Source organism: Bufo bufo, chromosome 4, assembly GCF_905171765.1.
Source record: "Bufo bufo chromosome 4, aBufBuf1.1, whole genome shotgun sequence".
Classification (NCBI taxonomy): Eukaryota; Metazoa; Chordata; class Amphibia; order Anura; family Bufonidae; genus Bufo; species Bufo bufo.
Window position 1 is genome coordinate 124,716,440 of NC_053392.1, and position 27,472 is coordinate 124,743,911.

The 27,472-nt window shown below is 43.8% G+C and overlaps 1 protein-coding gene across 5 annotated transcripts in view; it reads left to right on the plus strand.

Annotated features, from left to right (window-relative positions):
• Nucleotides 1-24,774, plus strand: part of PIK3CB (phosphatidylinositol-4,5-bisphosphate 3-kinase catalytic subunit beta) — a 168,332-nt gene extending 143,558 nt beyond the window's left edge. For all 5 annotated transcript variants that reach the window (XM_040427834.1, XM_040427838.1, XM_040427835.1 and 2 more), the window contains 9 exons: nucleotides 2,855-2,954; nucleotides 5,966-6,144; nucleotides 6,591-6,700; nucleotides 7,126-7,204; nucleotides 14,109-14,276; nucleotides 14,409-14,532; nucleotides 16,767-16,912; nucleotides 18,400-18,532; nucleotides 23,125-24,774. In XM_040427834.1, the coding sequence (XP_040283768.1) occupies nucleotides 2,855-2,954; nucleotides 5,966-6,144; nucleotides 6,591-6,700; nucleotides 7,126-7,204; nucleotides 14,109-14,276; nucleotides 14,409-14,532; nucleotides 16,767-16,912; nucleotides 18,400-18,532; nucleotides 23,125-23,262 (1,177 nt within the window). In that variant the 3' untranslated portion in view covers nucleotides 23,263-24,774. The remainder of the gene's footprint in view (nucleotides 1-2,854; nucleotides 2,955-5,965; nucleotides 6,145-6,590; nucleotides 6,701-7,125; nucleotides 7,205-14,108; nucleotides 14,277-14,408; nucleotides 14,533-16,766; nucleotides 16,913-18,399; nucleotides 18,533-23,124) is intronic.
• The last annotated feature ends 2,698 nt before the right edge of the window (nucleotides 24,775-27,472 follow it).

Below are 27,472 nucleotides of genomic sequence, written 5' to 3' on the forward strand. Positions count from 1 at the left end.
TCGCCGGCCTCTACATAACTTGGGCAGATCCTCCGCCAGTTCTAAATGTAAGACGGTTTTCGAGCTGTCTTACATTTAGACCATTTTCTACACCTAAAACAGGCCTAGAAAATGATGACTGAGCCGGGCCTGCCTCCCCTAATATCTTAAAGATAAGCCATCAGTTTTAAAGAACTGGATAGCCTCTTTAAGTTTCTCCAGGTAGGTCAAATGTTCACCACAACGGAATCTTATAAAATGAGTCTTTGCTGATTTCTCTGATATTTTCAAGGCATTCCTGTTATAGTTACATCCCTATTTCCATCTCAATCTGTATTTCTGCCAAACTTAAAAAATGTATAATTTTAAAGAAAGAGCTGTACTGGGTGCTGTATGATGAAGTATGTGCAGTACTTGTTTTAAGACACATTGGAGGCTATGTGCAGTAGTTGGGGAATGTCGAATAGGCATTGCATAATAGTCCAAGGGGTTTCTGCTTTGGATGATCCCGTTTTATTAGAAGGTTGTCCTGATGCTCGCAGGGTGTCCTGCAGCTTGGACCCCACACAATCCATTGTAATCTGTAGGGAATCTAAAAGCAAATGTTCGCTTCTCCTGCAGCGCCATCACAGACCAAATGAAGCATTACACCCCTCTCATTTAAACCCCCCAGCTTTTTGTGAAGTACGTGCACGTGTTAGGTCCTCCAGAAGGAGATGTTATTTGTAGCTGATCTCCAATAGAGCATTTGTTAAAGCAATTGTCTGGTATCAAACATACTGGAGTAAAAATACCAGTTTAGACCTTTAAATCTGAGGTTTTAGTCACTCGGACATGCTCATTTTCTGTGAGCTGGGGTTCCTCTGCCTCTAGCTATTCCTCTGAGGATACGATGAGAGGTTAGATCTCAGGCAGTATAAATATGGAATCATTTGTGGAAGCAGACGTAGTTATTATAGTGCCTTGGGAAGGAAACGCAGCGGCTGGTCTTGATTTTCTCTGAATTTATAAGAAAACCACCTTTCAGAATCACTATTATATCCAGTGATCTTGTCGTTCTATTATAGAATGGTCTATTTGCTCAGATGGGATTATTTTACACTGAAGGGTCTATGATTTATAACATACTTCTTTTATGACTGGCAATATAACGGAGAGACATAAAACTCTCCATGGACTAGGCCTCTGCTGACCATATATCTACCGGTAGATATAGCAGAATAATAGGCGCTCATCAAGTTGAATATGTTTCTTCCTCACTTATATGTACACTGCTGTTATATCCAAATGACACATTATATAAACTATTTCTGCCAACTACTCCTTTACATAAATACACTCCTTCAGAAAAAGAACTCCAAAGCTCGGCATGCAGTTAGGTCTCCGGCAGATATGTAAATGGTTCCAGGTGTGGTCTAGACACTAGCTATTGCCACAAGTGGGCGTAAATGTGCTTGTTCCACTGCTTTATAAAAAGGCTCTCAGAGGCTACTTTTGGGTAGTGTACCACTTGGTGAGAGATTGTTTACTGCTAGACATACCTCTACAACAGAAAGACATTATTGGACAGAAAAAAATGGGATGGACATTTTAATGAATTGTCTGCCATCTAGGCCATTGTAACCTAGCTGTTAGCAGGTGTTTTGGGCACACACACAGCGAACAGACTCAGCGATGGGCCAGACATCACGAGCAGTTGCCACAGTCTTGTTGTCCATCATCCAGACACTTCATTACATACCCGTCTCTGCCTGGACCATTTCTGGCCTCTTAGTAGAAGGACATTTGGTGTCACCGTGCCCATTATGTTTCCCGCGCTTTCTGACAGCGTCACCTTTGTTTGTAGTGGTGTCGGTGACTTACATATATCGTCATTACTTTAATTTCATAAAATTCTTGGTGTGAGATTTGTTATTTTGTTTTTTGTCAATGCCTGTGTGTGTGTATATGTTTCTTGCTGGTTGCTATGCATTACATGCTATTTTTTTTCCGTAGATTCGCCATCTTGATATGAAATTACTATTATGCAGCTCCATTTCATCCCTTTCCCATGTGTGCAAAGAGACTTGTATGTCCAGCCAACTTTATATTACTTTAGCCAGAAATCAGAGCAGTAAGTTGAAGCTCAGGCCCCAATGTAAAGGGCACCTCTGCATCCACCATGTGCCATTTATAATAGTGCCCGCCTATGTGGCAGCTGTTTTTTTTTTTTTTAAGGTACCCCCATATACATGCCCCTGTCTTAACTACTGTTGAAGGTCTCTGTTTAGGGATGAGCGAACTTGTGTTTGAAGGTTCGGGTCATCTAAGAATTCCGTGTTAGATTCCGCTACCAATGACCATAAGTTATGGTCCGTGGTAGCGGAATCCATAATGGAATTCTTAGATAACCCGAACCTGAACCTTCTACACCGAACTTGAAACACAAGTTCGCTGATCCCTATCTCTGTTATTTCTTTGCCTTCTGAAGGTTAGTTGAGATGATCGGACATGCCTGTTTTGCATTGCATATCCAAATTTAATGGCTGATAAATGCTGCAGATTATTGCAGCAGCCCACATGTAACCGAAGTGTTCCCATCACCATGTAGTCTGCAGTTTATTCCTGTGACTTTGATGGATAGACCCCTATGGGAAGCCCACATAATCATTGTACAAGGAATTCAAGAAATGCCTCTTAGTGCTTGACTTGGCAGGACATATAAGCCTCTTAGCACACATGGGAAAGGGATGAATTGGGGCTGCATATATAACCTGTGTGAAGCTAGAAACAGAGAACATGGCCCATGGGTATGATATTATTGGATAGGCATAAGGATATCAGGTCTTGTACTTGCTTTTCTAAGTCTTTCTCTTTTTGATATTCCTGGCTATAGGGCTGAAATGCACATCCCCGCTGTGTCCGTGCAGTTTGGTTTGCTGCTGGAAGCTTATTGCCGGGGCAGCGTAGCTCATATGAAGGTGCTGTCCAAGCAGGTAACCAGCACGAGGAGTGCTTGTACAGAATACAATCAGCTCCACCTCTGTGACTCCCACATAGTGTGTCGTGTTCCTAAATCCAAAAAAAGAATAGACAGCACTCCTGTTTGAAAAAAGCAGTGGGTGCGCGTCTACAAGGGAAGTGGGGAGCTTCCCTTAATAAGCCGGAAATTCATATATCCAAAAATTGAGGTATGGAGACAGCACATCCTTCATGTGAAGTTTATTCCAGATGCAACGTTTCGGCAATAAGCCAGCTTGAAAAAAGCTTATTGCTGAAACGTTGCACCTGAAATAAACTTCACATGAAGGACGTGCTGTCTCCATACCTCAATTTTTGTTCCTAAAGTTTGCTGAATTTCCTCAAACCTCCAAGAAAATTGTCACCTACAGTGGATATAAAAAGTCTACACACCCCTGTTAAAATGTCCGGTTTCTGGGATGTAAAAAAATGAGACAAAGATAAATCATTTCAGAACTTTTTCCACCTTTAATGTGACCTATAAACTGTACCACTCAATTGAAAAACAAACTGAAATCTTTTAGGTGGAGGGAAGAAAAAAAACTAAAATAATGTGGTTGCATAAGTGTGCACACCCTCTTATAACTGGGGATGTAGCTGGGTTCAGAATTAGGCCTCATGCACACGACAGTTGTTTTTTGCGTCTGTAAATTGTGCGTCCACTAAAAAAAATGGATGCGGCATCCGTTTTTTTGGGAGGATCCGTTTTTTTCCACAGATCACTTGTAATAAATGCCTATCCTTGTCCGCAAATGTGAAAAAAGTAGGACATGCACTATTTTTTTTTGCTGAAGGGAAACACGGACAACGGACGCGGAACACAAACGGATGAACTATCAGCATTTTTTTACTGACCCATTTAAATGAATAGGTCTCCATCCTATCCGCAAATAAAACGGAACGGAGGCCGAGAAAAACAACTGTTGTGTGCATGAGGCCTTAAGCAATCACATTCAAAATCATGTTAAATAGGAGTCAGCATACACCGGCCATCATTTAAAGTGCCTCTGATTAACCCCAAATAAAGTTCTGCTGCTCTAGTTGGTCTTTCCTAAAATTTTCTTAGTCGCATCCCACAGCAAAAGCCATGGTCCACAGAGAGCTTCCAAAACATCTGAGGGATCTCATTGTTAAAAGGTATCAGTCAGGAGAAGGGTACAAAAGCATTTCCAAGGCATTAGATATACCATGGAACACAGTGAAGTCATCATCAAGTGGAGAAAATATGGCACAACAGTGACATTACCAAGAACTGGACGTCCCTCCAAAATTGATGAAAAGACGAGAAGAAAACTGGTCTGGGAGGCTACCAAGAGGCCTACAGCAACATTAAAGGAGCTGCAGGAATATCTGGCAAGTACTGGCTGTGTGGTACATGCGACAACAATCTCCCGTATTCTTTATATGTCTGGGCTATAGGGTAGAGTAGCAAAACGAAAGCCTTTTCTTAGGAAGAAAAACATCCAAGCCAGGCTACATTTTGCAAAAACACATCTGAAGTCTCCCAAAAGCATGTGGGAAAAGGTGTTATGGTCTGATGAAACCAAGGTTGAACTTTTTGGACATAATTCCAAAAGATATGTTTGGCGCAAAAACAACACTTTACATCACCAAAAGAACACCATACCCACAGTGAATCATGGTGGTGGCAGCATCATGCTTTGGGGCTGTTTTTCTTCAGCTGCAACTGGGGCCTTAGTTAAGCTAGAGGGAATTATGAACAGTTCCAAATACCAGTCAATATTGGCAGAAAACCTTCAGGCTTCTGCTAGAAAGCTGAACATGAAGAGGAACTTAATCTTTCAGCGTGACAACGACCCAAAGCATACATCCGAATCAACAAAGGAATGGCTTCACCAGAAAGAGATTAAAGAGGACCTTTCACCCATTATGACAATGTGAACTAAGTATACATACATGGAGAGCGGCGCCCGGGGATCTCCCTGCACTTACTATTATCCCCGGGCGCCGCTCCGTTCTCCCGCTATGCCCTCCGGTATCTTCGTTCACAAAGTTATGGTAGGTGGAGATTTCAGTCACTAAGTTATGGTAGGCGGAGTCTGCCCTTGTTCTGCTGTAGCACTGGCCAATCGCATTGCAGAGCTCACAGCCTGGGAGAAAAGAACCTCCCAGGCTGTGAGCTCTGTGCTGCGATTGGCCAGCGCTACAGCAGAACAAGGGCAGACTCCGCCTACCATAACTTAGTGAGCGAAGATACCGGAGGGCATAGCGGGAGAACGGAGCGGCGCCCGGGGATAATAGTAAGTGCAGTGAGATCCCCGGGCGCCGCTCCACATGTCTGTATACTTAGTTCACATTGTCTTAATCGGTGAAAGGTCCTCTTTAAAGTTTTGGAATGGCCCAACCAGAGCCCAGACCTGAATCTGATTAAAAATCTGTGGGGTGATCTGAAGAGGGCTGTGCACAGGAGATGCCCTCGCAATCTGACAGATTTGCAGTGTTTTTGCAAAGAAGAGTGGGCAAATCTTGCCAAGTCAAAATGTGCCATGCTGATAGACTCATACCCAAAAAGACTGAGTGCTGTAATAAAATCAAAAGGTGCTTCATCAAAGTATTAGTTTAAGGCCTCATGCACACTTATGCAACCATAGTATTTTATTTTTATATTTTCTCTTCCCTCTACCTAAAAGATTTCAGTTTGTTTGTATTTTCCGTTTGTTTTTCAATTGAGTTGTACAGTTTATAGGTCACATTAAAGGTGGAAAAAGTTCTGAAATGATTCATCTTTGTCTCATTTTTTTTACAGCACAGAAACCTGACCTTTTAACAGGGGTGTGTAGACTTTTTATATCCACTGTATTTCATGTTAATATTGTTATTGCATCTTTAGCCAAAGCCCTCCGACACATTAACATTTTATTCACTTCTCTATGGCCGGTACATTTTACTAGATCTCTGCTTCATGGAAGGAATTGGCTGACCTGTTCCCTCTTCAGATAACCTGTCATTTTGCTTTTGTTCTTAGGTGGAAGCGCTGAACAAGCTGCGCACGTTAAACAGTCTGATTAAGCTGAATGCAATGAAGCAAAGCAAGGTGAAGAATAAGGAAACCATGCATGCCTGTTTGAAGCAAAATGCATACAGGGAAGCCCTCAGTAATTTCCAGTCACCCCTCAACCCCAGCGTTACCCTCTCTGAACTCGTGTGAGTGCCCGCTTTCTTCTAGCGTAGATGGATTCACAGAAGTAGGCCCAGGGGAGTAAATAAGCATCTGCTGGAGTATTGACTATGGGAAGTCATGTTTTGTGCATCTCTTATGGTTTGGACCAGTGGTCTACAACCCGTGGCTTTCCAGCTGTTGCAAAACCACGGCTCCCATCATTTCCCAGAAGTTGTCGTTTTTAATAGCTGGAGAGCCACAAATGAAAATGAGTTTAGACATAAATTTCTCTTTGCATAGATTTATGCCACAACATTAATCTCTCTGAATTAGTAATCAGTAAGTAGTAGAGATGAGTAACGTTTTGTCACCTTGTACCCGTGTATAGTTATCATGTTTGGGTTGGTGGAGACAACACCATTGGCAGAGTTTACAAAGGGAAAGTACCCTAATATTTGCTGCTCCTATCTCTTTTCTCTAACATGGACAGTATAGACAAGTGCAAGTACATGGACTCCAAGATGAAACCTCTCTGGATTGTATACAACAGTAAAGGCTTTGGAGGAGAATATACAGGGATCATCTTCAAAAACGGAGATGGTGAGCCAAAGACTATAAGACAGATTTATCATAGGCAATGATAGCCAGGTGTGCTGCCAGATGCTCCACCTCATCCATCTACGCCAGCTCCTGGCTGGCATAGATTTCAGTGTTCTTCTACACAAGAAAACTGGAGACATAGATGGTAAATGTGGCGGAAGTAACGCCACTTGCGCAAAAATAAATGTGCGATACATTGGGCCCTGTGTGTATACTGTATGTATGTGTTCCTTGATTAAACCCATGCACAGCCTTTAGTGTAGCCTGAAGTACATCATATTACAGTAGCAGCAAAGTGGATGAGAGATTAACTGAAAAGTCTGCACGGACATTGACATGCATTGTGGGTTTAAACCCGCAGCATGTCCATTTACGGCGCAGATGTTCCACCGTAGATTTAATTTGACATGTGTGTCTCTGCACAGATCTGCGTCAGGATATGCTCACCCTCCAGCTACTTCGACTGATGGACATGCTGTGGAAGGAATCTGGGCTGGATCTACGGTAAGCTACTTCCTGATCCGGATTGGGGCAGTTGATTGTTTTAAACAATTGTTGCCCACTCCAGTGTTGCTTATTAGCTTAGAAGTCCTTGTGTAGGACATTCCATTCCATACAGCAAGGTTTTTTTAGCTAGGTGGAGCGTTTAGCAGCGCGTGTGCAGTGTGTGAATGCGCCTTGACAGCTACTGACGTAGTGTCAGACAAGTGTGCAGTGAACGTTTGTGTGCAGGAGCACAGTTACCCCTTCCATTTGATCAGTTTTTGCAGGCAACTGCAGGTAGTTTGCTTACATTAGTCCACCCACACATTGCTTCCCTATGTTCAAGCTCTGCAGATATAGTTGTGGTGAATAGGAGATAGTTGCTGCCAAGGTGAGGGAGATGTGCACTAAGTCGTCAACTCCTTGGGGTGGAAACAGTGTTTTAATTGTTTATGGCTCACAGCCGTTTTATCATTATGTCGAATTAAAAGTGAAGTTTTAATACACACTTTATAATTGGGTCAAACTAGGTCTAGGCCATTCTTGGCATTAATATATATGCTGATCAGGAGTCTGGCAACTCCAAAAACCATATTAAAGTGTAGGTGCTTCAAAACACGACCACACCTTTCTTGTGAAAATCCAGGCCTCTACTCCTGAGAAATGCTTATTTTAATGCAAATAAGGGTAGGGTGCTTTATTTGGTGCACCTGGCGTTCCCCTGTGTCATCTCTGCTGGTTCTGGAATCTAAGGGACTGTCAATCAAACAAGGGTAGGTTCTGGGTGGGGTTGCTCGCGGAGCGTTGGTGCACCAAGCCAAGCGGCCTTACCCACAGTATCCCAAAAACTTTATTTGAATATAAAAGAAGCATTTCTCGGGATTAGAAGACCAGATTTTCACAAGAAAGTTATGGGTGTGTTTTGTTTTTTTCAGATTTATCTTAGGCTACTTTCACACCGGCGTTTCTGGGTCCGCTTGTGAGATCAGTTTCAGGGCTCTCACAAGCAGCCCAAAACGGATCAGTTTAGCCCTAATGCATTCTGAATGTATAAGGATCCGTTCAGAATGCATCAGTTTGGCTACGTTTGGCCTCCGTTGCGTTTTTTAGACGGTCACTAAAACGCAGCTCGCAGCGTTTTGGTGACCGTCTGACTATGCAGAGCCTAACGGATCCGTCTAGACTTACAATGTAAGTCAATGGGGACGGATCCGTTTTTCACTGACACAATATGGTGCAATTGAAAACGGATCCGTCCCCCATTGACTTTCAATGTAAGTCAAGACGGATCTGTTTTGACTTAGACTTTTTTTTTTTAAAGGGTTTCTACCATCAGAATTTGTGTTATGTAGCGATGTGCTAATGTCAGCAGTACATAACAGTGTGTTTTTTACATTTGTCCCTGCAGCCGTTCTGCTAAAATACACTTTTACGATATGCTAATGAGCCTCTAGGTGCTATGTGGGCATAGATTCAGCACCTAGAGGCTCGAAAAACTAACCATGTATCCCGCCCAGGTCCTCCGTTCTGCCCGCCCCGCTCCTCTTGATTGATGTCCAAGTTCCATGCTTTGTTGAGGAAATCCCACGCCTGCTCCGTTCATTTCTGTATTAGGCGCAGTGAGTGAAGGCCGCGCTCCTGGTGCTGGCTTCCTCACTGCGCCTGTGCCGACTACGTCACAGAGGCTCATTAGTATATTGTAAAAGTGTGTATTTTAGCAGAACGGCTGCAGGGACAAATGTAAAAAACACACTGTTATGTACTGCTGACATTAGCGCATCGCTACATAAAAGAAATTCTGATGGTAGAAACCCTTTAATGAATAATGCAAACGGATCCGTTATGAATGGATACAAGCATTTGCATTATCGGTGCGGATTCTTCTGTGCAGATACAAGACGGATCCGCACCAAACGCCAGTGGGAAAGTAGCCTAACCTGCATGGCATTATGCTTACTGTGAAACCAATTTTTGGGGGGACAGACTCCCTTGAAGAGTCAATGATTTGCATGCTGTTCGTAACTCACAGATGTCATAGTCCAAAAGTGGTTTATACTGAATACAAGGAAGTGTTAATAAATCCGGGCTGTGTGCACTGCGTATTGTGTGTTTTTCTCCAGATAAGGCTACACGCACACGAACTTTGTTTCCGTGTTTATTCCGTTTTTGCCGATAGGATGCGGCCCCATTCATTTCAATGGGTCCGCCAAAAATGCGGACAGCACACCGTGTGCTGTCTGCATCAGTATGTCCGTTCCGTAGCCCCGCAAAAGAAAATAGAACATGTCCTATACATGTCCTACGTTTTAGCCATTGTTATAGTGGATCTGCAAAAAAAAAAAAACACGGATGGCATGCGGATGTCATACTTTTTTTTGCGGACCGCAAAACACATACGGTCGTGTGCATGTAGCCTAAGGCCTCTTTCACACAGGCGTGTCCGGATGCGTCCCGGTGTATTGCAGCAAACCCGCACGAGTAGGAACGCAATTGCAGTCAGTTTTCACTGTGATTGCGTTCCGATGTTCAGTTTTTATCGCACGGGTGCAATGTGTTTTGCACGCGCGTGATAAAAAACCGACTGTGGTACCCAGACCCGAACTTCTTTACAGAAGTTCAGGTTTGTGTTATTTGTAGTGTACAGTCGTGGCCAAAAGTTTTGAGAATTACATAAATATTGGAAATTGGAAAAGTTGCTGCTTATAATAGCAATTTGCATATACTCCAGAATGTTATGAAGAGTGATCAGATGAATTGCATAGTCCTTCTTTGCCATGAAAATTAACTTAATCCCAAAAAAACCTTTCCACTGCATTTCATTGCTGTTAAAGGACCTGCTGAGATCATTTCAGTAATCGTCTTGTTAAGGCCTCTTTCACACTTGCGTTTCCGGATCCGGCGTGTACTCCACTTGCCGGAATTACACGCCGGATCCGGAAAAACGCAAGTGTACTGAAAGCATTTGAAGACGGATCCGTCTTCAAAATGCTTTCAGTGTTACTATGGCAGCCAGGACGCTATTAAAGTCCTGGTTGCCATAGTAGTAGTGGGGAGCGGGGGAGCAGTATACTTACAGTCCGCGCGGCTCCCGGGGCTCTCCAGAATGACGTCAGAGCGCCCCATGCGCATGGATGACGTGCCATGCGATCACGTGATCCATGCGCTTGGGGCGCCCTGACGTCACTCTGGAGCGCCCCGGGAGCCGCATGGACGGTAAGTATGCTGCTCCCCCGCTACACTTTACCATGGCTGCCAGGACTTTAGCGTCCCGGCAGCCATGGTAACCATTCAGAAAAAGCTAAACATCGGATCCGGCAATGCGCCGAAACGACGTTTAGCTTAAGGCCGGATCCGGATCAATGCCTTTCAATGGGCATTAATTCCGGATCCGGCCTTGCGGCAAGTTTTCAGGATTTTTGGCCGGAGCAAAAAGCGCAGCATGCTGCGGTATTTTCTCCGGCCAAAAAACGTTCCGTTCCGGAACTGAAGACATCCTGATGCATCCTGAACGGATTTCACTCCATTCAGAATGCATTACGATAAAACTGATCAGGATTCTTCCGGCATAGAGCCCCGACGACGGAACTCTATGCCGGAAGAAAAGAACGCAGGTGTGAAAGAGCCCTAACTCAGGTGAGAATGTTGACGAGCACAAGGCTGGAGATCATTATGTCAGGCTGATTGGGTTAAAATGGCAGATTTGACATGTTAAAAGGAGGGTGATGCTTGAAATCATTGTTCTTCCATTGTTAACCATGGTGACCTGCAAAGAAACGCGTGCAGCCATCATTGCGTTGCATAAAAATGGCTTCACAGGCAAGGATATTGTGGCTACTAAGATTGCACCTCAATCAACAATTTATAGGATCATCAAGAACTTCAAGGAAAGAGGTTCAATTCTTGTTAAGAAGGCTTCAGGGCGTCCAAGAAAGTCCAGCAAGCGCCAGGATCGTCTCCTAAAGAGGATTCAGCTGCGGGATCGGAGTGCCACCAGTGCAGAGCTTGCTCAGGAATGGCAGCAGGCAGGTGTGAGCGCATCTGCACCTACAGTGAGGCGAAGACTTTTGGAAGATGGCCTGGTGTCAAGAAGGGCAGTAAAGAAGCCACTTCTCTCCAAAAAAAACACCAGGGACAGATTGATCTTCTGCAGAAAGTATGGTGAATGGACTGCTGAGGACTGGGGCAAAGTCATATTCTCAGATGAAACCTCTTTCCGATTGTTTGGGGCATCTGGAAAAAGGCTTGTTCGGAGAAGAAAAGGTGAGCGCTACCATCAGTCCTGTGTCATGCCAACAGTAAAGCATCCTGAGACCATTCATGTGTGGGGTTGCTTCTCATCCAAGGGAGTGGGCTCACTCACAATTTTGCCCAAAAACACAGCCATGAATAAAGAATGGCACCAAAACACCCTCCAACGGCAACTTCTTCCAACAATCCAACAACAGTTTGGTGAAGAACAATGCATTTTCCAGCACGATGGAGCACCGTGCCATAAGGCAAAAGTGATAACTAAGTGGCTCGGGGACCAAAACTTTGACATTTTGGGTCCATGGCCTGGAAACTCCCCAGATCTTAATCCCATTGAGAACTTGTGGTCAATCCTCAAGAGGCGGGTGGACAAACAAAAACCCATTAATTCTGACAAACTCCAAGAAGTGATTATGAAAGAATGGGTTGCTATCAGTCAGGAATTGGCCCAGAAGTTGATTGAGAGCATGCCCAGTCGAATTGCAGAGGTCCTGAAAAAGAAGGGCCAACACTGCAAATACTGACTCTTTGCATAAATGTCATGTAATTGTCGATAAAAGCCTTTGAAACGTATGAAGTGCGTGTAATTATATTTCACTACATCACAGAAACAACTGAAACAAAGATCTAAAAGCAGTTTAGCAGCAAACTTTGTGAAAACTAATATTTGTGTCATTCTCAAAACTTTTGGCCACGACTGTAGATTGTATTATTTCCCCTTATAACATGGTTATAAGGGAAAATAATAACATTCTGAATACAGAATGCATAGTACAATAGGGCTGGAGGGGTTAAAAAAAATGTAACTCACCTTAATCCACTTGTTCGCGCAGCCGGCATCTGTCCTTTGATGACGTCACTGCGTTCATCACATGGTCCATCACATGATCCATCACCATGGTGATGGATCATGTGATGAGCGTAGTGACGTCATCAAAGGTCCTATTGCTCACAGCACAGATAAAGACAGAAGAGATGCCGGCTGCGCGAACAAGTGGATTAAGGTGAGTTAAATAATTTTTATTTAATTTTTTTAACCCCTCCAGCGCTATTTTACTATGCATTCTGTATTCAGAATGCTATTATTTTCCCTTATAACCATGTTATAAGGGAAAATAATAATGATCGGGTCTCCATCCAGATCGTCTCCTAGCAACCGTGCGTGAAAATCGCACCGCATCCGCACTTGCTTGCAGAGGCTTGCGATTTTCACGCAACCCCATTCATTTCTATGGGGCCTGCGTTACGTGAAAAACGCACAAAGAGGAGCATGCTGCGATTTTCACGCAACGCACAAGTGATGCGTGAAAATCACCGCTCGTGTGCACAGCCCCCTAGAAATGAATGGGTCAGGATTCAGTGCGGGTGCAATGCGTTCAACTCGCCCGCGTGAAAGGGGCCTAAAGGTGACTTTGTGATTGGTGACATATTTAAGGGTCATAGTAGTTGTACCTTTTTTTTTCTTGTTCTGTTTTGCTGTTTGAGCGCAGTTTATACAGTGAGGTTATCAGTTGTATTTCCCATAGACTGACACATGCTGTCCATGCACACAGAGCAGTTTCCAAATCTGTAATAACCTGGCAGGTGAGAAGTGTCCTCAGCCCATTCAGCCTTCTCACCCCCACGTGTATGGCTTGCCCTCCCGCTGACTCCTGTCAGCTGCTCTTGACAAGGATGTTTTTATACTCCCCTCCTGCTGCTCCTCTTGGGAGCCTGGCTGTCAGCGCTCGTCCGCCGGACGGGAAGTAACTGGCCTTACGCCCACAACCTCCATAGTGTGGGTGTGACAAATGACCGTGGAATAAGGCCAAGTGACCCAATGACCCTGGCAACACTTAGCCCCGGGTTGTCACCCCTGCAGAGCACTGTCTCATGTTTGCTGTGCTGACACCTTTTGTTCTCAGAACGTTATCCCGAAAAAAGGGAACTTGGCAAATTCTCATCTTCTTCCTTTCTGCGCACCACGAACAGCCATATTGTCACCTATATAGCAGCTGTAGTGCGTGAAATGTAATGTTTACCGGTAGTATAAGCCTTAAAGGGGTTGTCCAGAATTGGTGCTTTCTTTCAGAAACTGCACCACCCATGTCGTGTTCAGTATTGCAGCTCAGGCCCATTCACTTCAATGGAGCCAAGCTGCAATACCAGATACAACCTATAAGCAGGCGTGGCACTGTTTCTGGATGAAAGTAGCCATGTTTTTCTGATCCTGAACAACCCCTTTACCTTCCAAGACACAAGATAGACTAGAATGATTTGTGTTCAGTTAGCATTACAGTTTCAACTTCAAGCACAACTTCAAGGAAGCCAAAGAGTAAATTCCTAAATCAGCTGTGTCCACTTACATGTATGAGAACAGTGCTCTGATCATCTCCATCCCCTGTACACCTGGTGCGGCAGTGCCCTCTGGTGGTGGCTCATAGAATGTCACACATTGCAGTCATCTACAATACTTGCAGCAGTGGCTATATATGCCATTGACAACCGCATGCACGTTACGTGCAGTAAAGCGAGATTCCACCCGATTCATTCAGTGTGATATGTGAGGCAGTGCCCTCTGCTGGTGGCTGATAGAATGTCACACACACAATACTTGCAGCAGTGGCTATATATGCCATTCACAACCGCATGATTCTTGAGATTAATTTTTTACGACCAATACACATCTGTGTCTCAGGATAATACCTTATGGATGCCTGGCAACAGGAGATCGATGTGGCATGATAGAAGTGGTGTCCGCAGCAGAGACCATTGCAGATATCCAGCTGGACTCCAGCAACTTGGCGGCAGCAGCTGCCTTCAACAAAGACGCTCTTCTGAACTGGATCAAGGAGTGCAATGCAGGGTAAGTTCTCTGGTTCTGATCTTCATTGCTGTCAGTGCACTATGTTTTCAGATAAATTTCTAACATCATTTAATATTGTTACGTGCAACAACCCCTTAACCCTCATCATGCTATTCTTGCTTTTCGGTACAGAGATGATCTGGAGCGAGCTATTGAGGAGTTCACCCTGTCCTGCGCCGGCTACTGTGTAGCTACTTATGTGCTTGGGATCGGGGACAGGCACAATGACAACATAATGGTCAGAAAAACAGGACAGGTAAGACATTGAGGTATCGTCTAGCTAAAGTTATTTGACCAGTGAGATGTACATGTGCACCAGCGTTTATGGGCCAAGTATTTCTAACCTACAAGCATTGCTTTTGTGAAAGGTATTGTACAGAAATAATGCACATAGTGATGTCACAGAACAGGGACAAAAAAACAGTAATATAATGTAAGGACCATGCACACCGTTGTGTCACAGTACAAGTATAATAAACAGAATTATAATGTAGTGACCATGCACACAGTGATGTCACAGCACAAGTATAATAAACAGTAATGTAAGAATGATGCACACCGTTGTGTCACAGTACAAGTATAATAAACAGAATTATAATGTAGTGACCATGCACACAGTGATGTCACAGCACAAGTATAATAAACAGTAATGTAAGAATGATGCACACCGTTGTGTCACAGTACAAGTATAATAAACAGAATTATAATGTAGTGACCATGCACACAGTGATGTCACAGCAGAAGTATAATAAACAGTAATGTAAGAATGATGCACACCGTTGTGTCACAGTACAAGTATAATAAACAGAATTATAATGTAGTGACCATGCACACAGTGATGTCACAGCAGAAGTATAATAAACAGTAATGTAAGAATGATGCACACCGTTGTGTCACAGTACAGGTATAATAAACAGAATTATAATGTAGTGACCATGCACACAGTGATGTCACAGCACAAGTATAATAAACAGTAATGTAAGAATGATGCACACCGTTGTGTCACAGTACAAGTATAATAAACAGAATTATAATGTAGTGACCATGCACACAGTTGTGTCACAGCACAAGTATAATAAACAGACTTAGATTGTAAGAATGATGCACACAGTAATGTCACAGCAGAAGTATAATGTAAGGATGATTCACACAGTCGTGTCACAGTGCAAGTATAATAATCAGTAATATAATCTAGGAATAATGCACACAGTGATGTCACAAGTATAATATACAGTGATAATGCTTTGATGTCACTCACATTGGTAAGGACAGGGATAACTAACGGAGTGATGTCACACAGTAATGTCACATTACAGAGATGTAACAGGTACCAGAATATAAACTGGTATTCACAGGAGAGAGCTGTACTGTTAAGGGGGTTTTCTGGTTCTTTAAAATTTATGTCCTGTCCCTAGGTTAGGGCAGTGATGGCTAACGTTCGGCACTCCGGCTGTGGTGAAACTACGACTCCCAGCATGCTCCATTCATTTCTGTGGAGTTCTGAAAACATCCAAGCAAGTGTGCACCTTGGGAGTTGGAGTTTTACCACAGCTGGAGTGCCGGAGGTTAGCCATCACGGTAAGGGCATCAATATTGGCTTAGTGGGGGTTCAGTTCTCCGCACCGCTATTGATCAGCTGTTTGAAGTGAACGGGCCGTTCCAGGAAGTTCCATGTCCTCTGCTCTGTACGGCACAGCTCCATGCTATTTGTGGCGGCCGTGCCTGGTATTGCAGCTCAGCCTCATTCACTTGAATGGGACGAAGCTAGAATGCCAGACGCAACTACTACTTAAACAATGAAGGGGACAGCGCAAACAGCTGATCAGTGGGGGTGCTGAGGGCTGGACTCTTCAAAGGATTAAGACTCTTACTAAACATACATGGATACATTGATGCATTGAAAATTTATATATAAGCTAAATGAGGCAGCTTCATAGTCTTTCCTTCCTCCTGCCCCCCATTTACAGTTGTGGTGATGAGTTTGGGAAAAGTTGAGGAATTTAGGCTACTTTGGTGCCGCTAGAAGACAGCTTGCTGCAAAAAAACTTCAGATATATATATCTCTCAAGACCCCAGTCTGCTGTCCTCTGGTCAGGGCACTGTGCGGGCATCATGACTGACATGTCCATCGCAGGCCAGAAGCTTAGAGTAGAATTAGCGCAGGTTTAATGGATGAACAGTCAGCACAAAGCATAATGGGGTTGGGAAGTAAGAAACAACAGAACCAGGAAGTCCACCTACAGCGATGATAACGTTATGGAGGGAGGATGGTGAAATTAAACAAAGCAGGTATTTGGTGTAACTCAGAATGGAATTAGGGGTAGGATAGGGCAGTTTTTAATAAGTGAGTTGGGGTACTGGAACACCCTGTTAATAAAGAGCTCCATCTGCAGATGCAGCATTATTTAAGATTGTAGACCGATATGGAAAATAGACACAAATACAGATAAATGCATTTTTACTGGAAATCATTGTCTTGTCTTCCTTCAGCTGTTCCACATTGACTTTGGTCACATTCTGGGGAACTTCAAGTCCAAGTTTAAAATTAAGAGGGAGCGTGGCCCCTTTATTCTTACTTATGACTTCATCCATGTTATCCAACAAGGGAAGCCAGGGAACACGGAAAAATTTGGCAGGTAAATGTGCAAAAAATTTAGCACAAAATACAGTTAATATTATACAAAAACCCTGCTGCCTGCTCCATTGTGAAGTATGACAGAGAATGGGTGCATCTTCCTGCTGAGCGAGAATTGGCCAAAAAATGAAATTGTCTTTGAGAAGTCAATAGTGAACTAGAAAATCTTCAATTTTTGTGGAAATTGTGGGAAGTGTTCTTGCCTCCACCAGTAGTCTACAACTGGAGTGGGCGGAGTAACTGGGTGGAGTGGCTTGAGTAACTGTTGTGTGGTTAGAGTGGCTTGAGTAACTGTGGAAAGGTTGGAGTGGGCAGAGTAACTGTGTGGAGTGTTTGAAATGAGTAACGATAGTAAACATTACACTAACCAATTGTTCAAATTTAAAAAGTGCACATGGCAAGCTTGATAGAGTGAGAAATGCATTTCAACTTTTATTTATTTATATAGCACATTTAATTGCAATGTTGTTGCCCAAAGTGCTTCACAGTTACATTAAAACATACATTTTTAAAAACATTAGCAGCCGATTTGTGTAGGTGGGCTTAAAAATGAGGGATTGGTGGCAGTTTAGAAATCATGTCCTGATTTTTCAGCTCACACTCTAGCTTTTGTCACTCTGCTGGCTGCTCACACACCTGGGTTCCTACGGCAACTCACTCTACAGCAAGGGCAGAGAAGAGCGGTTAAAAGCAAACTGCTCCAACTTGCTTACTATAGTGGCGGTTGCCATCTTCAAACGGTTGTAGTTTATAAATGATAAATCCTACAGCAAAGGGCTTTATATTGTGAGAATCACAACACCCAAACCTACATTTTGATGCATAGTATGTCTCCGAAATATTAAAAATAAAGGCACAGTCGCAGTTTAGAAATTGCCCTTCAAATTTGAGGCGGCTAGAGGGGAGTTTCAATGAATGTCAATAGGCGGCTTGACTTGCAAACAAATGGTCATATTGTGAAAACTATCAGGACTATGGCTTAGCCGTGGACATTTTTAGTGGCAGCAGGGATAGCTGAACGTTTTGATATAAGATCGGTGAAGGTGGGCTTGAAAATGAGGGAGTGGTGGCAGTTTAGAAATCAGGTCCTGATTTCTCAGCTCACACTCTAGCTTTTGTCAGCTCCCACTCTAGTTTTGAACATTCCGCCATTCATTCCTATGGGACCACAAAAACGCCGCTATTTCGTAAACCATTCGGCGAAACGTTCCACAAAGTAATAGCACATCAATTGGGAACAATCCGCACGTCTCGGTATATTACTGTCTATGTAGTGTAAAAACTGTGGGAGGAGTTAGGGTGGTAAATTTGGCTGTAATAATAATAATCTATATGTGATATAACAGTAAGTGGTCTTGCCATTCAAGAACACTTAATTAGAATTGGTCTGACATGACAAATGTGTTATTGCCTCATCTGTATTCATTCTGTCTCAGTATTTTGCAAAGTGTTCAAGGCTTTCTCTGGTTTCTGTTTGCTTCCATACAGGTTTCGACAGTGCTGTGAGGATGCGTACTTGATCCTACGTAGGAATGGAAACCTCATCATCACACTCTTTGCACTCATGCTGACCGCTGGACTCCCAGAACTTAGCTCTGTAAAAGATATTCAGTATGTCAAGGTAATCTGATCAATGTGTTAATCCACAATACAAAGCTTTCTTCTGTCAAAGTGGAGCATATACCAATCTGATAAAAGACACTGCCATCACTCCTAAATGTCCCTTAACACGGGACGACACAGCAGGTGATTGTCGGGAAGGAAGCATTCCTTCTTAATAAGCGCCTGCTTGTCGGTGGAAAAGGCCACTGCATTTTCATGCAGCAATCTTCCCCCTTTCCCCTTATTGCTAATGCCATCTCTCGTCCCCATACTGACTAGTTTGTTGGCAGTAGATGCTGTTTACACAGCACGATCTGCTGCTGACAAATGATTTTTGTGACCACATGAATGATCTTCATTGCTCGTTCATCAGGTAATTGGCAGCACATTTACACCTATGAACGCTTGTTAGCAATTATCTGTGGGATTCTTGGTCCATGTAAAGGGTCCTTAAGAACTTTACATCTCTTGACATATAAGTAGATTTCTCAATTACATAGAGAACATCTACAAATAAAAATAAAAAAGGGAACCTTTGATCACATATGACGCTCCTATGCCGCCACCGTACAGTTGTACAGGATGGCAAAAGGTTTGAAAAGATGTGGGTTTTTTTTTTATTTCATTTTTGCAAAAATATAAAGTTAGAAGAGTAGCACATGCTGCCTGTGAATAAATATGTGGGAGGTCCCAGTCTCAGGAATAGTCATGCCATTATGGCTTGCAAGCCAGTTCCAGGTGGCATCCAGCATGTGCACAGTGCCCAGATGAAGCAGATACCTATACACATCACACTATAAACATACTATTCACAGGTAGTGTGCGTTACTTTAGAACTGTACTTTTATGCTGAAAGATTAACATTAATTTCTTTTACCAGTAAAAAATTGCATTTGGATGCTGCAAAGCGCAGTTGATTGTTGGGAAGGCAGCGTTCCTTCCCGACTATCGGCTGCCCATTTAGTGGGGGTGAAGCTATGTATTTATATGCAGCGATCACCTCCTCAGTATGAGGACGAGTGATGGCTGCTGCTCTGATTCCTCCACATACAAAATAATTGTTCCTGGGCAGCAGACTGCTGTATAGACAGCATGATCTACTGCCCCGAAACGCACCTCAGATCATTTCACCCAATGAACAAGCAATTCGGGAACGAGTGTTCTTAGGAATGTTCATTCCCTATTATCGGGCATGTAAATCCAGCTTAAGTGCAAGCATTTTTTGTGCTTTTTTTTTTTTTTTTTTTGCAGTTGTATCACTGACATTTTTTTTTTCTTGCCGTTTTTTCCCTGTACATAAGATGATGTGAAGATGCCTGACAAAATTAGCTACAGCATGCTGCTTTTTTGTAAAGAAACCAGGGAAGAAGGGATGCAAATGAGCTCTTAACAAGCTCTGGCTCTAATGCCACCAGATGTAAGGTAGCTATAAGTCAGTGTTTGACTTGAGACATGAATTGGATAATAAATAAGCCAGTATCTCATCTGCAGGCGGCTGTTTCGGGATGATTGCCCCTCATCAGTGCAGAGTAGATAGTACTGGCTTAGGGCTCATGCACATGGCCGTTGCAGTTTTTGCAGTCTGCAAATTTCAGATCCGCAAAATGCAGATTCCGGCCGAGAGCCTGCAAACATTTTTTTCACTCCTTCACAAATGTCTTATCCTTGTCCGCAAAATGGACAAGTATAGCACATGTTCTATTTTTTTGCGGGGCTGCAGAATGGGCAAACAGATGCGGACAGCACACAGTGTTCTGTCCGCATCTTTTGCGGCCCCATTGAAGCAAATGGGTCTGCATCTGATCCGCAAAATAAAAATGCAGATTGGATGCGGACAAAAACCACAGTCATGTGCATGAGCCCTTAACTGGGTGAGAGGCCCAAGTCAAACACTGACTTATGGGATAGCTGCCTTCCATCTGGTGGCATTAGAGGCAGAGCTTGTTAAGAGCTCATTTGCATCCCTTTCTTCCCAGAACTCCAGAGGAGCATGTATGGCCTATAAGTATCCTCACACTGATTAAGGCCTCTTGCACACGAACGTGTGCGCCCCGTGGCCATGCTGCGGGCCGCAATGCACGAACACCCACCATGGGGCAGCTGCAGCAGATCGCTTTAATGGGTCCGCGATCTGGCCGTTACGGAAGAAGATAGGACATGTTCTATCTTTTTGCGGAACGGAAGTACCGGATGAAACCCCATGGAAGCATTCTGTAGTGCTTCCGTAGGGTTCCGTTCCATGCTTCCGTTCCGCATCTCCGGATTTGCGGACCCATTGAAGTGAATGGGTCCGCATCCGTGATGCGGAATGCACACGGAACGGCACCCGTGTACTGCGGATCCGCAAATACGGTCTACAATACGGCCACGGGGCGCACACGTTTGTGTACAATAAGCCTAAGGTGCTCCCCGCAAGGAGACCCCGCGTTTCCTATTTTCCCATAGACCCTCTGGAGCTGATTTTATTTATTTTTTATTGCAAAAAACGCCAGCAAAATATAAGTGTGAAAGCACCCAATATGCGATGACAAGTCAGGGAAAAACATAGTTAGTTTGATACCAGAAATATGATAATTGAATTAGTTTTACACCGAGGAGTGACCCTATCACAGTCAGCAAATGCAACCTGTACAGTATTTTCAGGTGCAGCCCCAAGCCACCTGCTGGTTTACAGTAGAAGTACATGCCGTCACTCCCTCTCATGCTGGGTGTACATGGTGCAGTAGTATGCCAGGCGAGGCCCTTTTTCTTTTTTTCTTTTTCTTTTTTATTCTTTTTTTTTTTTTTTTTTTTTTACATTTCACCTGTGAAAACCATGAAGCCAAACACATGTGGTTGGTAATTGGCCTTTGCGGCTCACCACTGCCAAACACCCACCGTGATTCAAATCCGTTACCTCTCAGCTGCTGATCCCAGAGCCCGCTGGTCTGTCACTCCTCTGATGGCATTCTGTACTTGTACAGTACTGACCTGCCACAGACCACAGCACGTCCCAGTGCTGCAAGACAGAGGAGTCCTGTGACGCATGCCGCCCCCGCTCTTCCCCCACCACAACAGGAAAATAACTATCAATCATGGTCCGGAGGTGGTCATTTTGTGTGAAACTGTTGCAGTTTTAAACTATGTTTAAGGCCTTTTTATGTATTTTGTGGGTTCAGCTTAAACCCTAAAGGCGAACATGGACGTAATTCTTATGACTGATTTGTTTAACCCCTGGCCATGAACTGGTCACATAAATTAGGGTCCATTCACACATCCGTGTGTGTTTTGCGGATCCGCAAAACACAGACAGCGGCAATGTGCATTCCGCATTTTGTGGACCGCACATTGCTGGCACTAAGAGAATATGCCTATTCTTGTCGGCTATTGCGGACAAGAATAGGACATGTTCTATTTTTTTCAGGATCGGAATTGCGGACCCGGAAGTGCGGGTCCGCAATTCCGTTCCGCAAAATGCGGAATAGAATTGCGGACGTGTGAATGGAGCCTTAATCTGTAAAACCAACATTGGATCTGGATAATCTGACATTCATTGTAGCCAACTGAAAGTTAGGACCGTGTACTTCTGATGCTTCTCCAGCCTCTGAGCTGATAGCAGAACTGCAGTCATACAACCAGGGGCTCGAGTCCAATCTAAAGTCTATGGTCAGCCCGATGCGTAGGATCCTGCTGCTCATTCGTTTTTAGAGAATTTGGATTTTAGTTGCTGAAGCTCTTTTGATTTCTCCTTGGCCGAGCAGCTCCACAAGTATCCAGAGCGGCCCAGACCTCCTCCGTCCATACAGATCAGTGTCCTGAGTAAATGCAGGATGATGGGGGCAGTAACAACAATGTTTCGCTGTGGCCAACATTAGTCATTAGTACATATGGCAGGGGCGTAGCTATAGGGGATACAGAAGTAGCAGTTGCATCTGGGCCCTGGTGCCTGAGGTGACTCAAAGATCCTTCTAAGAGTCCATTCACACGTCCGTAGTGCATTGTGGAACCGCAATACACCCAGCCGGCACCCCCATAGAACTGCCTATTCTTGTCCGCAATTCGCTATTTTGTTTCAGAGCTGCGGACCGGAAGATCGGGGACGCGCTACGGAAATGCGGATGCGGAGAGCACATAGTGTGATCTTCACATCCATTCCGCCCCCATAGAGAATGAATGGGTCCGCACCCGTTCCGCACAATTGTGGAACGGGTGCGGACAACACTTGTGGACGTGTGAATGGAGCCTAACATGTAAGAAGCCCCCTCAGGTATTAAAGGTACATGGGGCCCAGGAGCTTCATGTCATGTCTTATGCTGGATTTATGCTGCCCAATGTTCAGGCCAATCATCAGGAACAAACGTACCTACAAGCAATAATCTGCCCATCTAAAGGTGCTGCAGGTCACCTGATGAATGGGCAAAACACTTGTTCATTGGGTGATACATATATTTTTGACACTTGGCTGGATCCAAGCCCCCAAAAGGGCCAAGACAACAGTGCTAACCTCTGGTTACGCTCTGCGCGCACTGCATGAAGTCTGATACATAAACTGTTTGTGTAGCTAGCTTTATGTCTGGAGATGTCCTCTGACATCAGATTTTTGTTACAAGACTTCTCGTTTCCCCCCCATAGGACTCCTTGGCTCTGGGAAAGACAGAAGAAGACGCACTTAAGCAGTTCCGACAGAAGTTTGATGAGGCTCTGAAGGAGAGCTGGTCAACCAAAGTCAACTGGATGGCACACACTGTGCGTAAGGATTACAAGTCCTAGCGGCACCTTGATGGCCGGTTCTATGTCTGTAATGGTCTGGCTCTACGTTTGTATCCTGGTCCTGGAAAGATGCAACTGTACTATGGAACGGCCGGCCGGCAGCTACCATGGAGAAATGGTGCCCGAATGTATGATGTCATAACCAATTGTTGATGGTGCCTGAATGTATGATGTCATTACCAGTTCTTGTAGTTCTTCCTGACTGAGGGAAACTGCAAAAGAGCAGCTGGTGAGAAAGAACTGAATGTGAGACCAGACGTGTTCAATTCAAAGACATTAATGCCAATATTTGTACAGTAGAGGTTGGTGAGGACACTTCTGATGGACGTAAAAAGGATAGGACAATGATTGCTTGGTGAACAGGAGTTGAGGCCTAGAATCTCCTTGCCTCCCAGCAAGTCTGTGGTTTTGCACACTTTCAGTTTTGATATCCTACTTGAGCCCTTTGTTTGATAATCTATTTTTTTAATCAACTTGTTTTTTTTTTTGTTTTGTTTTTTATGAGATTGTGCCGCCCGTGTGGCTCAACCCTTACAAATGATCTTAGATTATTTTTTATTTGACGTCTTCCTGAAAACTTGGTAACTGTTTCAGCTCTGCACTGCCGTATGGGATTATAATGTCAGGTGCTCAGAGCTGGATTATGAATGTCTTCCATTCATTATTCCATATCCGTTGTGGCCTACAGCAATTTGTTGGATGTGTTTCCCAGTATTTTGGGGTTTCTGCTCATTTATTAATTCTCTTGGCAGAATGATCACTACATGTTCTTACTACATGGAAATCAATACCTCTTGTACTGTTGGTATAGACCTTCTTAGTAAGGGGGCTCTTCCATGCAGGCTTCCCCGGACCTGGAGAACCAGTGTTAACTTAGTGACTACTAGAAAAGGATAACACAGACCCGCTTTGCTCAAGCTTTGACTTGCCATGATGGTAAGAATGGGCCATTTTAATATTGCTGAGAAAGCAGACTAATAAGATGGTAAAAAATCCCCCCAGGGCTACATTTCCGCATCTCATCTCTAATATTTGCAATGTGCAATTCTAGGTGCCACATTGTAGTAATAGTATCATCCGGTGCTGTCACGCCCTGGAGAAAGAGGGGGCTGTCTTGTCATTAAAGCGGTTTTCCAGGATCCTCAGGATAGGTCATGAATAGTGATGAGCGAAGCGAGCTTCATACGTTACATCCGAAGTCTTATTAATACTGTACGGAGATCCGTCTCCGTACAGTAATAGAATGTATGGGCTCCGATGAGCCAAAGTTAGTTATTCACGAAGACGCTCGTGACTTGATTCAATAACTTCGGTAGTTTTAAATTGGAAAACCACTTTCAAACTTGGTACCGAACTCTGCTTCGGTTCTGAGGTACCAGTCGAGAACCGGGTTCTGTTTCAAGTTTTAAAGTAATTTTCCACTTTAAAAATCAACTACCGAAGTTATTCAACGAAGTCACACGCAACTTCGCAAATAACTAACTTCAGCTCATCAGAGCCCATACATTCTAATATGGATCTCCGTACAGTATTAATCCAAAGTTTTGAACGAAGCGACTTCAAATGTAACATCCGAAGCTCATCTCTAGTCATGAATATCAGATCAGTGGGGGTCCGACACCCCGCACCTCCATTGACCAGCTGTTTTGGGTCAGTCGTGGCATGCAAATTATACAGTGTACAGAGCTGGAAGCAGACGGCGTCATACACTGCGTAATGGCCGTACCTGGATACTGCACCTCAGCCGACACAGACGCTGGAACCTACACCGTGTACGGAGCCTTCGTCAACTGCTATGTACACTGTATAATTTCCAGTGCTGCGGACTCCCTCCGATCTGATATTGATGATCTTTCATGAGGCTAGGTCATCAGTATCTACGTCCCGGGAAAACCCTTTGAAGACCTCTGCAGCAGCACTTCTCCAGGATCTCCCTGTGACTGATATTGCTGCATAGTTCCACACTGAGATCTAGTTTTATATATATGAGCATAGTCTAATGTGCTTGACTTTGGGTTCTTTTGCAAAGATGAAAGCCTGAGAAGATCATGTGCAATTCATATGAATATGCAATGTAAAAGATTTGAGTCGTGTCTGCTGCCAATTGTATGTTTATTGTGTTTGTGAGAATAGAGACTGAATGTGATGTGACTACCAGTTAGATTTACATAAGGTTACATTCACACGACCATATGTGTTTTGCGGTCCGCAAAAAAAAAAAAAAAAAACGGATGACGTTCCGTATGGCACACTTTTTTTTTTTTTTTGCAGATCCATTGTATCAATGCCTATCCTTGTCAGCAAAACGGACAAGAATAGGACATGTTCTATCTTTTTTGCGGGGCTATGGAACAGACATACTGATGCAGATAGCACACGGTGTGCTGTCCGCGTTTTTTGCGGACCCATTAAAAAACGAATGGCCCCGCATTCTATCCGCAAAAACAAAACGTAACGGACACAGAAACAAAATACGGTCATGTGAATGTAGCCTAAGGCAGATTATAATGGAAAAGAGAGATTTATTTATTCCACTTTTTTTTCTTTTTTCTTTTTTTTTTATAAAGGAGAAGAGACTATTTTATAATGATTTGACGGTTGTCGCACGACTCCTCTATTTATTTAAAGCCCGGGAGTTGCGGCTTTGCTGTGATTTTCCCAGTGGTAGAATGTTCTATTTTGTACAGAATGTGTACCTGGCACCGTCCTCCTTCATACCGAGCACCGCACAGGAGGCGCCAGGACTGCTCAATGCTTCTGTTGCACACGTCTTACACTGGAAAACAAGTCTGTCTACATAAGACAGAATATTCCACTTTTTTAATGAGAATGTATCCGCGTTGATTTTACACTGTAAAGAGGACACAAATCTGATTCAGATGCCGAATAAACATAACCGATGTTCTGTAGTCAGTGGCTGATGCGTCTTTATCTTTTTTTTTTGTTTGAAATGGTTTTCAGTTGTTTACTTAAAGGGGTTGTCCACTTCCTGGATACTGGTGACTAGTTTGTTTTGTAAGATGAATATATAACACTTACTAATACAGCCTTTGTTGAAATTCTGCAGCATTTTCTATATTTCATAAGGTATGCCCCATTGTTTGCCAAGTCTTTTGTGCTATCCACATGGAGGTCCTGTCCATAAAATGGCTGCTGATGGAGGGTCATGTGACCAGGCAAATCACCTCTATATGATGTTTCCTCCATTCAAATACAGTGCACCTGTCATCTGTACTTGCACTGTTGGGAGTTTAGTGCGGTGTATTAGAATGGAGGAGGCTGAGTGATCTGCCTGGTCACATGACCCTCCGTCAGCGGCCATCTTGTAGACAGAACTTCTATATGGACAGCACAGGAGATTTGCCCTATAAGGGGGCATGACTTATGACATATAGCAAACAGCACATGATATCAACAAAGACTATATTAGTAAGGGCCATCTTACATACACACTGGTCACAAGTAGCCAGAAAATACGGATACTAGCTGCATGCACGCCGCATTTTCATAGTTGAACTGCCTATTCCTGTCTGCAAAACGGACTAGATTAGCACATGTTCTATAATAACGGTCGCGCAGATGCGGACAACACATGGGTGACATCTGAGTTCTGTCCACGTTTTTTACAGACCCATGGAAAAGGGCAAAAATTGTGGATCAGATGCGGACTCAAGCAGCGATCATGTGCATGAGGCCTAAAGGGTTTGAACAACTTCTCTTCTCCTCAGGATAGGCCATCAATAGCTGATCGACAGGGGTCCGGCATTGACTTCAGTGGCAGCAGGAATGCCGGCCTCCCGCCAATAGCCTATCCTGAGGATAAGCCATCACTTACAAAAGGCTAGACAATCCTTTTTGTGAATATTGACTTGCCCATACAGAGGAAAAAGGAACGCAGTGCTTGATGGGGAAGGTAGGTGTCCTAGAGTTGCCAGGATGGGTTCACAGGAAGTAAGCTACACAGAGGAGACTCATTACCTGTTTACAGAGGAAAGCATGCACCGGACTGGTGGTCACACTGGAGATAACCAGGTACCTGTAAGTAAAAGGTTCAACAGGTATTGATGCAACGGAGTTAGGATGAAATCAAAGATACTGCTAGAATATTGATGGTGAGATAGCATTATTTGTGGGGGAAAAAATAAAAATTTTGCTGTACGGCTGAAGTCTGATCTTTAAAGATGGCGCCCTCTCACAAGCTAAATACATG